Below are 12,435 nucleotides of genomic sequence, written 5' to 3'. Positions count from 1 at the left end.
CTGACATTAGCCAGAGGCCCTGTGCTCTCAAAGTTGTCCCTGGCTTCGGGCCCGTCACTCGAAGACTTCCGTGCATCCGAGTAAGAGGAGACACTGTTAAAACGGACCTTGTAGCTCCTGCAAGCATCAATGACAGCAAGCATTATGTCAGTCGCGGCACCTCTACACCTGCTACTGGGCCACCGGGCCAGCGGTAGGATGGGCAGGCGAGTGCTGGGAACTGGGGTGCAGCATGGGCAGCTCTGACCAGCAAGGGCCAGAGTTCAGGGCTCTGCTGTTTGTCTGCCCCAGGGGAGGCTGCTAGTGATGCTGACAGCAGAGCAGGGAGCTGTGCTCCCTTCCCTACATGGGTGCAATCCACTGTCAATGTATGTTACATGCCGCCCGATGCACAGAGGAAGCGAGTCTGTTACAAGCCCTGGCTACCCACCCTGGCTCAACCATGGCATCAGCAGAGCCCTGCGCCCAGGGCCAGTTCTAGGTTTTTTGCCACCCCAAGCAAAAAAATTTTTGGCTGCCCCCCACTTCAGCCCTGGGCTCTCACTCCCCCTCACACCCCCCGCACCCTCTGCCGCCCCAGCGCTGAGCTCCCCCCACCAGTGCTGACTCTGCCCACTCCCCCATCGCCTCTAGCCAGTCTGGCGCTGGCAGGGTCGAGATAAGCAGCGGGGCTCCCAGGCCGCACCTCAGCCCAGGGTCCCTCCAGTCAGGGCTCCTGCCTCCAGGAACAGCTGGGACCCGGGAGGGCAGAGCCAGGGGACTACCCCGGCAGGGGGCTGAGGAGCCGGGGCAGGGTAACCCCAGAGGGAGTGGAGTGCCGGGGAGCAGGACGTGGGCCCTGCACTGCAGCACCCTGCCCTCTATGGCCCCGCTGCTGCTGCTTCTTCTGGCCGCCCCGCCACAGTCCCTGGGTGGCTTAGGCTGCTTCACCCAGCCTCAGCTGCAGTGCTGGGGGGTGGCCACCCTGCGGCACCTGCAGGCAGCTCAGCGTGCCCCACAGGGCGGCCCCCAGCCCGAGTGTCCTCCACTTGGAACCTGCCCAGCCCAAGGTGCAGGCGCTGCTCCCCAGTGGGGCAAACCACAGTAGCCCCAGGGCGCTCCCCGCACACAACGCCCTGCTGCTGCCGCGGCCAGATCTAGGCTTTTGCTGCCCGAAGCAAAAAAAAAAAAAAAAAAAAAAGAAGATGGCTGGAATGCCAGCCCTGAAAATGTGCCGCCCCAAGCACGTGCTTGGTTTGCTGGTGCCTAGAGCCAGCCCTGCCTGCACCCAGGCCTTATGCAGCTGTGTAGCAGGCAAGGGTTTTACATGACCTGGCTTCCAGCTGCAGGTCCATAACTCGCTGGAAGGTTGGGTTGGGGTTTTTATAGGTATTTCCATTCCCCTGCAGCAAGCACAGTTTCTTATGAAGTTTAGGCCCTGAAATATGGCTTTCAGGGTTGGATTTCCAACGGCGCCTCAGAGATTTAGGCCCCATTGAGAATCCAGTGCCATTAGACACTCAGGTTCAGAAGCGGTGACCTTACCAGGACACATAAACAAGTGCTTTCCACCTCCTGACCAGAAGGTCACTGTCCCTGGGTTCTGGTGGCTTCCCCCAGAGAGAGAGTGGTCAAGTGGGGAGTGTCTGTGCTGAGAAACTCCAGCCACGGGTACTGGAGAGGTCCATGCTAACAGCAAGAACGTCCCCAGAGCCCTTTGTGGGACATGGAAGACTGAGACTGTCTGTCATATAGTCAGGCTCAAGGCTGTCCAGGCCCTTAAAGATAGTGGCCAACAGCTCAAATTGTTCTTGGAAGTGACTGCAGCAGCCAGTGCCGAGCTCTGACACCTAAGCTCTATATTGCTGCCCACCTCACTGCTCAACTACAATCTCCTTCTAGGATACCCCGTAACACGGTGTATTGCAAGTGTCCAGCGTGGAGGCGACACACATGAACACCACAGCGGAATCCTTTTCCCAGAGGCACCTCTGGGGGTGGCATATTGTCCTGTTCCATCAGCTGTCCCCATTAGGGGAAGAGGCCATTAAAACCATAATGGGTTTTCAGATTGCAAGCCCTGAAGGGATCTGTCACAATCACATGTCCGCATAGCAGGTAGGCCACTTTGGGGCTGCAACGCCACCACAATCAGTGTGCAAATAACTAACATTACTGCTCTGCACTAGCGTGTTATCTGCTGCAGTTCTGAAGGAAAAGACCAGAGCCAAGTCTTTCCGACCTCTTTAACATCTGATTAAAACTCACTTATCACTAGTCGGATGCTAATTCTGTTCTGACTAAGCAGCAGACATTACCATTCACTAGCCTCATTATGTTAATTCAAGAGACTTCACAGGGAGCAGATGTCTCAATTAAGTGGAATATGCTGTACTTCACCCCTAAAATAATCATAATAATCATCAATAAATGTTTAACACTTTGCCATTCTGCAGCAACCTGGATCTCAAAGCTTTTTACAAATGATTAATTAACTCTGGCAGATGTTAAGTGACTTGCCCAAGTCTAATCTTGCTTCAGTAGCAGAGCTAGTAACAGATGCCAGAAAACTGACTCCCAGTCCTCTGCTCTAACCTTAAGCCAGACTTCCTTAAAGGAAGGACACAACCTTAGCTTGACCATAGTACTCGTGGGCCTTAGAGGTGTTTTTGCACAACACTGCAATAAACTGAAGCCAGCCCCTCTAACATCCCCAGGCTTTTCAGCCTACCTAAAGCGATTTTATGGTGAGTTTCACTATATTCGGGGTCTTCCTTGAAGCCCCCGCATCTGGAGTCATGTGAGAATCTCAGCATTTTAAAGAAAGTTACTAGCCCTTATGGTTGCAGAGAAGAGCTAAAAATGTGATCATTCAAGGCTTAAAGGCAAATAAAAAGGAGACATTTACTATTTTTAAATAATCTCAGTGTTTAGGGTTGTCAATGCAGAGCTAGAACTGCCCGGAAGAAGAGAAATCTGTGAAACATTGCCACCTAGTGGTAATCTGACTTAACTACTACTGCATGTTCAAAGCATAGCTACACATTTGTGGTTCCTGGATCACCAGTAGTTCATGGGGCGCTGGGCCACAGACACGTGGGTAGTTGCAGAGTGCTGGCTTCTCTTCATTTGCAGCAGCTAATTTGCATTAAAAGAAGCTAAAATACACGCCATAGTTTCTTGTCCTTTTCCATGTAAGCGATTGCTGAGGCTGCCTCAGGGATGATATCCCATTATCCCATTATCAATAGCAGGGGAGAGGGGCATGAGACGAATAGGCGAATGGGAGGGGAGAGGGCCATGAGACTCTGCGAAGATGCTATGAAAAGCAGTCCGTGCAAAGGCCAGCAGTGACCCCAGTTTGGGCTCCACTTCTGCGTTAGTGGTGTGGTGTTTGTCTGTATGGCATGGCCATAGGGTGAGCTGGCCCTTTAAAAGGTTAGCCCACCTTCCCTGGCAAAGGGAATGAGAGTGCAGGGGTCATGTGTGACTAAGACCCAGGCCTGCCGTGAGGTATAAGGGTGGCCGGTAACTAGTCAGGAGAAAGACTCCAAGGACAGCAGACCTGGGAGATGAAGCAGGAAGAGGCCCTGTGCAGGGAAGACAGGGCAGTTTGGGATATGACATGGACCTGTAACAGAGGCTGGGCATGGGTTTCCCCAAGCTGCCAACCCATGTGTGGCTGCAGCCATTGGTGGTTAACGAGGGGAAGAAGGGACTGGTAGGAGCCCAAGAGGGCTGGAGCCGAGCCCAGTAAAGGGCTAAAGACTCTCGAAAAGGACAGAGGGGCCCTTAGAGGTCCAGCTTTGCCCCAGCAAGAGAGAACTCTGGCTAAGCCCGAGGACTTAGTGACCTCAGGGCTGCAGCACATTAAAGGCTCCTGCATAAGAGCACTGCAGCAGCCTATGAGGCTGAGGATGAATGCTTTGAGGGAGGAAACTGAGGCAGCAGACAGGCCTGAGGCCAGACCAGGTAACTCCCTGCTACAGATGCTATTACAGAAAGGCTCAAGTGCCCAGGCTGGATCCAGATTCAGAACCCCCAGAGCAGCTGGATCCCGGGTTTGGGGCAGGCCCATCTTTAGTTGACAGTCTCTGGGCTCTGCATTCAGTCTTGCTGCAACAGGAGTCTGCCTTGGGTCCTCACTGCCAAAGGATCTGAGCACCTCACAGTTCTTTCCCCCCCTCACCCAGGCAGACAGCGGGTATGGCTACACACTGGAAAAACCTCATGGCAGTGAGTCTTGGAGCCGGCTCAAGCCACTTGGGTTGTGGGGCTCAAACTAGCAGTGCAGACATTTGGCTCCATATAGAGCCTGGCTCTGGGACCCTTCTCCCTCCCCGGGTTTCAGAGCCCAGGTTCCAGCAGAGCTAAATGTCTACACTACTATTTTGAGTCCTGCTGCACGAGCCTAACTCAGCTGACAGAGGATCTGAGACTTGCTGCCGTGTCCTATTTTGTTTGACGTGGAATCGTACCATAAGTGACTTGCTCAAGGCCACACGGGATGTCGGTGGCAGAGCAAGGAATTGAATATGCGCCTTTTGAGTCCCAGGCCAGCACCTTCCCCAATGGACCATCCTTGCTCTTGCTCCAGCGTGCTTGGTTCTCCCTACAAGTGCTCTCCTGCCCAGGCCAGAGGCATGTGTTTCTGCCGGGGTGACCAGCTTTGCTCCTGTGGCAAACAAACCGAAAGGAATGGTATCCCTCTCCCGGCCCCATCTCTTATCAGGCCAGGAATGTCTGCTGGGCTGGAGCCAGTGTCTTGTCGGAGGGGGAAAAGGGGATGACACGCAAGGGGATTTAACGCCAGGGAATGTATATAGACTCGTTCCCCTAGAGCGAAGCCTGCACTGCAACCCCCTAACACTATGTACAAGAACTGCCCAGGGTCCTGTTCTTCTGGGAGGGCCACAGTGCAGCTCCTGACCTGGTTCTCCCCCTCCTCTAGCAAAGCACAGGAAATACCAGGCCCAATTCCACCACCCCCTACTCCTCCAGAAGGATGCATTCCCCTCCCTCAGCAGAGTCCACCTGACCTGATCTCTTACTTGGGTCCCTATAGACCCTGAGGCCAGTTTTGGATGGACAAACATCCACCAGGCAGTGGAGTGGAATGAAATGGCCAAGCTTTGTTTCACCTGTGACCTCAGCCAGGTCCAGAGGGGAAAGGCCAGTGCTACCTAGAGCATTGGACTGGCGGCCTGAGTACCTGCGAGTCCCTGCCCCAGGCCATAAACTTGCAGCTTCAGTTGGGACAGAGGCCAGCCAACCCAAGGGAGGGATGTGGTGCCTGGCTCCCCAGGGACGGGCCAGCTCTGCCGGGGCGGGAGTGATGCGGGGCTCTTGTCCGAGTCTCTTACTTCCTCTCTTCCAGGTGAGAGTTGGGATTTCTCATTTCCATCATCGCACAGCCGAATTTCTAGAGAGAGAGAGAAACAGCACTGTCATCACTTCCGCCGGCTGTCGTACAGGACACCGAAGGTAAGTGTGGCTCTGGGTGGCTGCTCCGCTCCGCTCCACTCCAGAGGCCCCCACCTGCTTTCACCAGTGGGACCCAACTGTGGGTCATCTGCACCGTGCGCTGGGACTGAACTCATCAGACTAGATGATCAGATTGGTCCCTTCTGACCTATGAGTCTATTGCTCTGTAAGCCTGCCAGGGCCAGGACCGGGACCTTGAGAGTTCGTAGAGCACCAAGCACATCCGCAGGTTAATCATAATTTTCCCTTGCGCGTTGCTGTACATCAGAGGGTCTCTAAGCTTTGAGGACCCGATCCAACCCCCTGAAATGTATGGGAGTCCTTCCACTGACCTTGGATCTAGTGCAGGCTTTTAAGTAATTTAACCTCACAGCCTCCCTGGGGGCAAGGCAGATGTTTTCCCATTCTACAGATGGGGAAACTAAGGCAAACTTAAGGTCTTGCAGCAAGTGGGGGGCAGGTTTGGGAAAGAACCCAGGTGTTGTGAGGCCCAGCCATATGCTTTGACCACTGCACCATTCTCCCCCCTCTCCGTAATGAACGGGCCTATCAGTGGGTGCTGTTCCACCTCCCCCACCATTACTGCCGTGTGCAGTACCGAGATAGTTCTTAAACCTTTCCTACCTCCCCATTCTCCGGTGGGTCTCCGTTGCCGAAGGTGCTTGTGACCACAAGGACGAGGGTTTCATGTTCCAGGTGGACTATGTCGTACTCATCCATGGACATCACCTGAGGCAGACAGAGATGCTGGTGATGGCCCCTTGCACAGGGAGATTGGCTGGGCTAGGGGCCAGTCTCTCCGCTGGCTTCAGTGCAGTTCTACCGGCAGAGAGCTCGGGACGAGGATCTGGCAGAGAACGTGGCGCTGAGATCCAATCTGTAATGCTAAGGGAGGAGGCCCAGAGACTTAAAGGAGAGACAAATTCTGCTCCTCTTGGGGACTTCCATGGGGCTAAATGGTAACAGAGGGAAAAACTGGGCCACGAAGCCTCTCCAAATGTGTTCACATTGAAGACAGCTTCGTTTGCATCCGGGTCTCTGTCTCTTAACCGGCCTCAGGACCCAATCCTGCAAGGTGCTGAGGGCTTGCAATTCCTAGGAAACTCCCTGGGAGTTGAGGGTGCCCAGCAGCTCGTTGCATTGGGCCCGGTGGACGCGAGCCGTATAGCCCCATGCACTATTCTCCATGGGCAGGAAGCTGGTACGCTACCTTGGCATCGAAAGCGTGCTTGAAGATTTCACATAAGGTTTTTGCATAGACCTGGGACTTCCCCGTTTCTGTGGCATAGAGGATGGTCGCTTTGACCCTCTTGGCCATTGCCTGCCCCATCAGCTTGGCAGAGAACTTCACGGCTCTGGAAAGCAAGTAGAAGCCTCGATAAGATCCTCAGACATAAGAAGCACTGCAATTCCCCCCCCACCCCAATCTCTCTCTCTCTCTCTCTCCTGGATTTCAAGCACAACTGCGTGATCACAGGACAGTTATTAGTTCACAACCGTGGGGTGAGAATTCCAGAGTCTGGGGAAAAGGAAGAGGAATTGCTTTAAACAACCGCTGCGCCCCACTCAGCTGTGATTTACAGCCAAGCGAGGCGGCTGGAGACCCCTCCCTGGCTGGAGAGGCAGCCTTTGACGCTCTGCACAGCTGTACGTGACTGCACAGGGCTCTAGGCAGTGGGAACCAGTCCCCCACTGCCCATTCAAACACACCCGCGCACTGCTGGCTTTAAGGGAAGCCTGCCAGCTTGCGGTCTCATGTTCTCGGGTCTCAGACCTCCAGAGAATGTTTTATCTCTTCCACTCATGCATGCCCAGACAGCATCTGGGAAATGGCTGTTTTCTTTGTTTTCACTAACAGGGACGTTGACAAGGCTTTTGAGTTTGTTTGAATAAGGAAAAACACACACTTCCTTCCCTGTGCAAAGGGCCCAGGACATACACCTGGGCCCCGCTGCTCTGGGAAGAGCATTGATTATTAACTAAACCGAACCTGCACCTCTCCATAATCAGCCAGGGCATTTGTTCACTTAAAAGCCTGCATTTTTCTCACCGTCATGTCCCAGTGGGGACAGCACCTATGGGCATAACTTGACTTGTGGGAACAGTCCCATGGGGATCACCCCCAGGAGCCAACTTACTCCCCTTTAAATGGCTGCAGGACAGAGGCTCTAACCACCTGCCTTTTGTCTCCTGCAGCTGGAATCAATTTCCTTGAGCAGATGCATCCATTAGCCTTGTCTACATAAAAACCCCTTTTGCCCCAGAATTTCCCACCATTACTACTATCGGTTCATCTCCACCAGCTCTAGTGCTAGTGTAGACAGGGGCCCACTAGTGTGTCAAGCCCTGTGTCCTCTAACCCAGCTCAGAGCAGCTCTACGGGTATGTCTACACCGGAGCTGGAGGTGTCATTGCCAGCTGGAGAAGACATACTGCACTAGCTCGGATTGAGCTAACATGCTAAAAATAGCAGTATAGCTGCAGTGGTACATATCATAGAAGGGGGAGGGATAGCTCAGTGGTTTGAGCATGGGCCTGCTTAAACCCAGGGTTGTGAGTTCAATCCTTGAGGGGGCCATTTAGGGATCTGGGGCAGAATCAGTACTTGGTCCTGCAAGTGAGGGCAGGGGGCTGGACTCAATCACCTTTCAGGGTCCCTTCCAGCTCTATGAGATAGGTGTATCTCCATCTATATACTTCCTAGGGACCAGGCATATGGAGTACAATCCTGTCTGAGACAGCATATATGAGTGACTAGTCCTGCCTGCCACGTGCACTGCTGTGACTACCCTCCAAGTTTTAGCATGTTAGCTTGATCAATGCTAGCACGTGTACATCTTCCCAAGCCAGAAACGACATCTTCCAGCTCCCATGTAGATGCACCCAACATGACACGGCACCTTCGCATCAGTGGCCATCAGCACTCTGTCTACACAAGTGCTTCTGCCTCTCCCAGTTCTGGTTTAGCACCACTGGTGGAGGCATTTGGGGCAAAAAAAGTCTAGCAGAGACAGATTTCTTATTGTACAGTAAGGCCACAAATACAACATTGTACACGCTTGTTTGTTATTGTAGAGTCACTCCTAAGAGCTGGGTTGCAGGGACCGGAGTCCTGCTTTCAAAAATATTCCACGTTTTCTCTTTTTTCAAAAGTCACGCCAATTTTGGAAATGAAGCCATCAAAATGGCAGGCTAGAGCATGGGCCCCGATCCAGCCAGTGTCTCTTGCAGCACACCGGGCAGAATCAGCCACAGCATCTCGTTACAGAGACACCACTGAAATCGTGGCAGCTTGATTTAGTTTGTTGACAGTTGAGAGGTGGCTTGAAAAAGTCACATTTGCCCCAGTTGGAACACAACATAAAGTCTGATAAGCATCCGCCCTGCTCCAGCAGCCCATGAGATTCTAGTGCCCTCATCAGAACAGATGTACGGTACATTGACGGGGATGCCAGTTGCAGCTACGTTGGATGCACCAGGCAGAGGCTCGTCAATGAGAATCCATTAGGGAAGCCCAGCCCCCTCCCCCCCTGCCCCTCCACTGCCCATGTGGTTACAGGTAAAAGGTGTCCACTAGCAAAATCTGCCCCAGTTTCACCCAGAGAGGAGATTTCTTTGGAACGTGGGGGGGGGGGGAAGGAAAAGCCTGAACTGGATTTATTTGGCCCCACCCCTCCACAACATGGTCTCAAGGTACTTGCCTCTGGGCAGTTCCTGCTTTCAGTCTGATTCATTATGGTTGTTACCTGACGCTATAACACAGCTCCTGAATTCACCCTTCCATGTCGATTTCACCCACTCATTTCAGATGCCACTGGCCTCCCCCAGCCCTGGCACTGATCAGATCTTGGCAAAAGTATAGATGGGTCCAGGAGGAAGCTGAGAGATGAACTGTCTGGCTCCTTTGCAACCAGTTCTGGACAGCATCTAAATCATCTTGTAATGAAACCCCACCTGGTCAGGAATGTTTTGCTCGCTCATCCGTTCCCATCTTGTGCGCGGGAGCAGTCAAAAAGCAGATTAGCTCAGAGCCAGGCAGAATTAATGGTAAATTTACAAAAAAAAATTAAAACTACCTACACACCAACAACAACAGAGGGGATATTATTTAAAAATCCTACCTGCCAAGGTCACATTTTTATAAAGCTGTTTATCAATTACGTACTCACACACAGAGCAGCTATAATTAACAGCCATTGTGTCCTCTTCTAACTCAATAGCTCACTTAATCTTTTCGAAACCTCTACCTCCTCCAGACTCTCAGCGCCAGGCACTGGCCCCAAGAACGTATTCATGGTACGGTGGCTTCATGGACGCACCATGGAAACTAACTTAATGGAAGAGATAGGGGATATTGGATGACAATAGAGTCACAACAACCTAGGGACACAGACCTAGCAGTGTCTAGATGATTGTGTAGCATCATTGACCATGGTCAGGTCATCTGTGACATAACATGCATGTTACTGGCTAAAAATATCATCACCTAGCTGTCATGTAGTGCTTTTTCATCAGTAGATCTCAAAGCACTTCACAAAGGAGGTCAGTATTCTCCTCCCCATTTTACAGATGGGGAAACTGAGACACAGAGGCATGACATGGCTTGCCCAAGGTGACCCAGCAGGTCAGGAGTAGATCCAGAAATAGAACACAAGTCTCCTGAGTCCTAGTCCACTGCTTTCTCTGCTAGGCCACTCTACCTACCCTGTTGGGACATCTCCCCCAACTCCACCCCCATGGTGGGGTGGCTTCCAGTCCAGGAATAAAATACCAAGATTGTCAAAGTTGCTCAGCTCAATTGGGCAGATCCCTGGTCAGCATTCTGGGGTATCCATCTCTAGGGGGCTTGTTCTGCCCATGGAAGGGATGGGGACTAGCTGTGACATATGGACCCAGGTTTTATTCCAAAATGTCAAGGGCTGTCCAGATCCAGGATCCCAGTCTGAGCCCGTCTCTTATGTCCATATGTACAGAGGCTCCCCATGCCATTCTTCTTTCACACTCACAGAGGGTTTGGTCCCCACGAACTTCAGGGGAGCGATTGGCTGAAGTATCCCAAATAGCAAGGAAGAGGATTCCGTGGGTAGGAGTTTCCTCTCACTTATACCAGCGCTAATTGGGAGTAACAGCAATGGAGTTACATCATTGTCATAGGGGAAGGAGAATCAGGCCTTATAACCCCAGAAAGAGGAAGGAAGAGGAGCCGTCTGAAGTCTCTCACCAAGTGCTGGAACAACCAGAGAGATGTTGCTGGAGAAGGAACTGATTGGTAGGAAGAGACCTGATGAGGATTTTTAGCTATTTTATACCTTCACCCTCTCATATACTGCTCCAGTGGCAGACTCCAAATGCTGCCCACCGCTCCGGGCACTTCTCTCCTGTGCTACACAAGATGACATGGCAAAAGGAGAGGCCTTCAAAAGACACGGGGGGAATCCTGGTCTGACCGCGCAGCAGTAATTCAAGGAGCATGTGGCAGCCCCATCATGCAGAATCTGAACAGTAAACAGCCAGTGTGCTGCATCTCGGTGCTCTGGCTCCTAGTGTGTGGGGACAGCTACTCCAGGGTTGTAGGGAACCGCAGAAGACTGTGTTACGGCCTAGCTAGGGTATTTCCGCTTTCTCGGCGGCCAGTCACTGTAGGACACGGCACGCCAGTTATAACCCGCTTTAACTGGTTAAAACCAGTTTGTATGGCCTTTAGCCAAAGGGCGAACACCGCCTGTGGAAAGCCCCTATTTGCTTATATATAAGTTATGTTTGTGTCTTGTATATATAGCTGCATGATCCCGGTCCCGCCTTTGGACTCCATACCAGGCCGAGCTTCGGTGCACTGGGTTCCCCACCTCCGTAACAGCAACGCCAGGAGTCCCCGTTGCGGGTGTGTCACTTTACCTTCATTAAAGCCAATAACTCACAGTGTGTGTGGGCCTCGTTCTTGCAAAGCACCCTGGGTAGGCCCGTAGCCTCCCAAGAACCTTACAAGGGTACTTACTTGGCCAGCTTTTTAAAACCAATGGCTCTCTTTTTGGTGGGAGTCCCATTGACCCCTTTCCAGATGTGTGTGTTCCAAGGGTCAGGCTAGGAAGAAAAAGATGGTCATCAGCTGAGGGACAGAGTTTTGTTATTCAACAAGAGCCAGGTGTGTGTGGCCCGACAGTGGAAGTGCATTCGCTTGTAAAGACAGCCTGTTCAATACATTCACAACACCTAGTTGCTAGGGCCCAGCTGGCCTTGACCCTTGTCAGGGGTCTTTATTTGTGGGGCTGGTTGGTAACCCCATCCTACCCTCCACAACCCAGCTATTTAAGTTTGGAGATGACCTCCTCTAGAGATGCCCATGTCTTTGAGGTATGACTGCACGCACCAGAGTTTCAACACGCTGTCGCATGGCAGCGAGGATGTTGCTGTCTTGTAACAACATGGTGGAGGACCATGCCCTTTGTGCCTCCTGGAAGTGGGGCTGCCCCAGGGAGCACTGACAGCTAACGAGCAGGGAGATGCAGGACTGCACACCTCCACTTTTCCATAGGGCCTCCAGAAGGGGTGGAGGCTAGGAAAGAGGCTCAGCAGCTGCGCAATCCCGGAGGATACAGTCAGGGCTGGGAACGCTCTGGGTTCATGGGAGATGGATAACACAGATGAACAAGTCAGTCCCTTTCCTGGTTATTCCTTATGGGATCTAGACTAATGGCCAGACTGAACAAAAGCGGCAGGAGGCATAAACATTCAGCAAATGAAGGTTTGTTTGCCAGGGTCCCTTGTCCCATTCTTTGAAGGGCTAAGTGCTCTGTTGCTAACATTATGGCCTAGTGCTCATGCTCTGCATGGCCAGGCAGGAGACCAGAGTCAGATTTTCCATCTCCAAGCTGACAGGAGCAGCTCACTCAAGTTTGCTGGATGGCGGAGGAAGGGAAGGGGTGACTGGCATGAGTTGACAGCAGCCCCTCACGGCTGATTGAGGAACAGGGC

At 52.5% G+C, this 12,435-nt stretch overlaps 1 protein-coding gene across 6 annotated transcripts in view; it reads right to left on the bottom strand.

Annotated features, from left to right (window-relative positions):
• Positions 1 to 12,435, bottom strand: part of NOS1 (nitric oxide synthase 1) — a 147,549-nt gene that overhangs the window by 23,077 nt on the left and 112,037 nt on the right. For all 6 annotated transcript variants that reach the window (XM_030582994.1, XM_030582996.1, XM_030582997.1 and 3 more), the window contains exons 13-17: positions 11,459 to 11,544; positions 6,674 to 6,818; positions 6,088 to 6,192; positions 5,343 to 5,401; positions 1 to 117 (exon numbers count right to left, since the gene is read on the bottom strand). In XM_030582994.1, the coding sequence (XP_030438854.1) occupies positions 1 to 117; positions 5,343 to 5,401; positions 6,088 to 6,192; positions 6,674 to 6,818; positions 11,459 to 11,544 (512 nt within the window). The remainder of the gene's footprint in view (positions 118 to 5,342; positions 5,402 to 6,087; positions 6,193 to 6,673; positions 6,819 to 11,458; positions 11,545 to 12,435) is intronic.

Source organism: Gopherus evgoodei, chromosome 13 (genome assembly GCF_007399415.2).
Source record: "Gopherus evgoodei ecotype Sinaloan lineage chromosome 13, rGopEvg1_v1.p, whole genome shotgun sequence".
Lineage (NCBI taxonomy): Eukaryota > Metazoa > Chordata > Testudines > Testudinidae > Gopherus > Gopherus evgoodei.
Note: the sequence above shows the minus strand (reverse complement) of the source record. Positions and strands in the feature narration are given on the sequence as shown.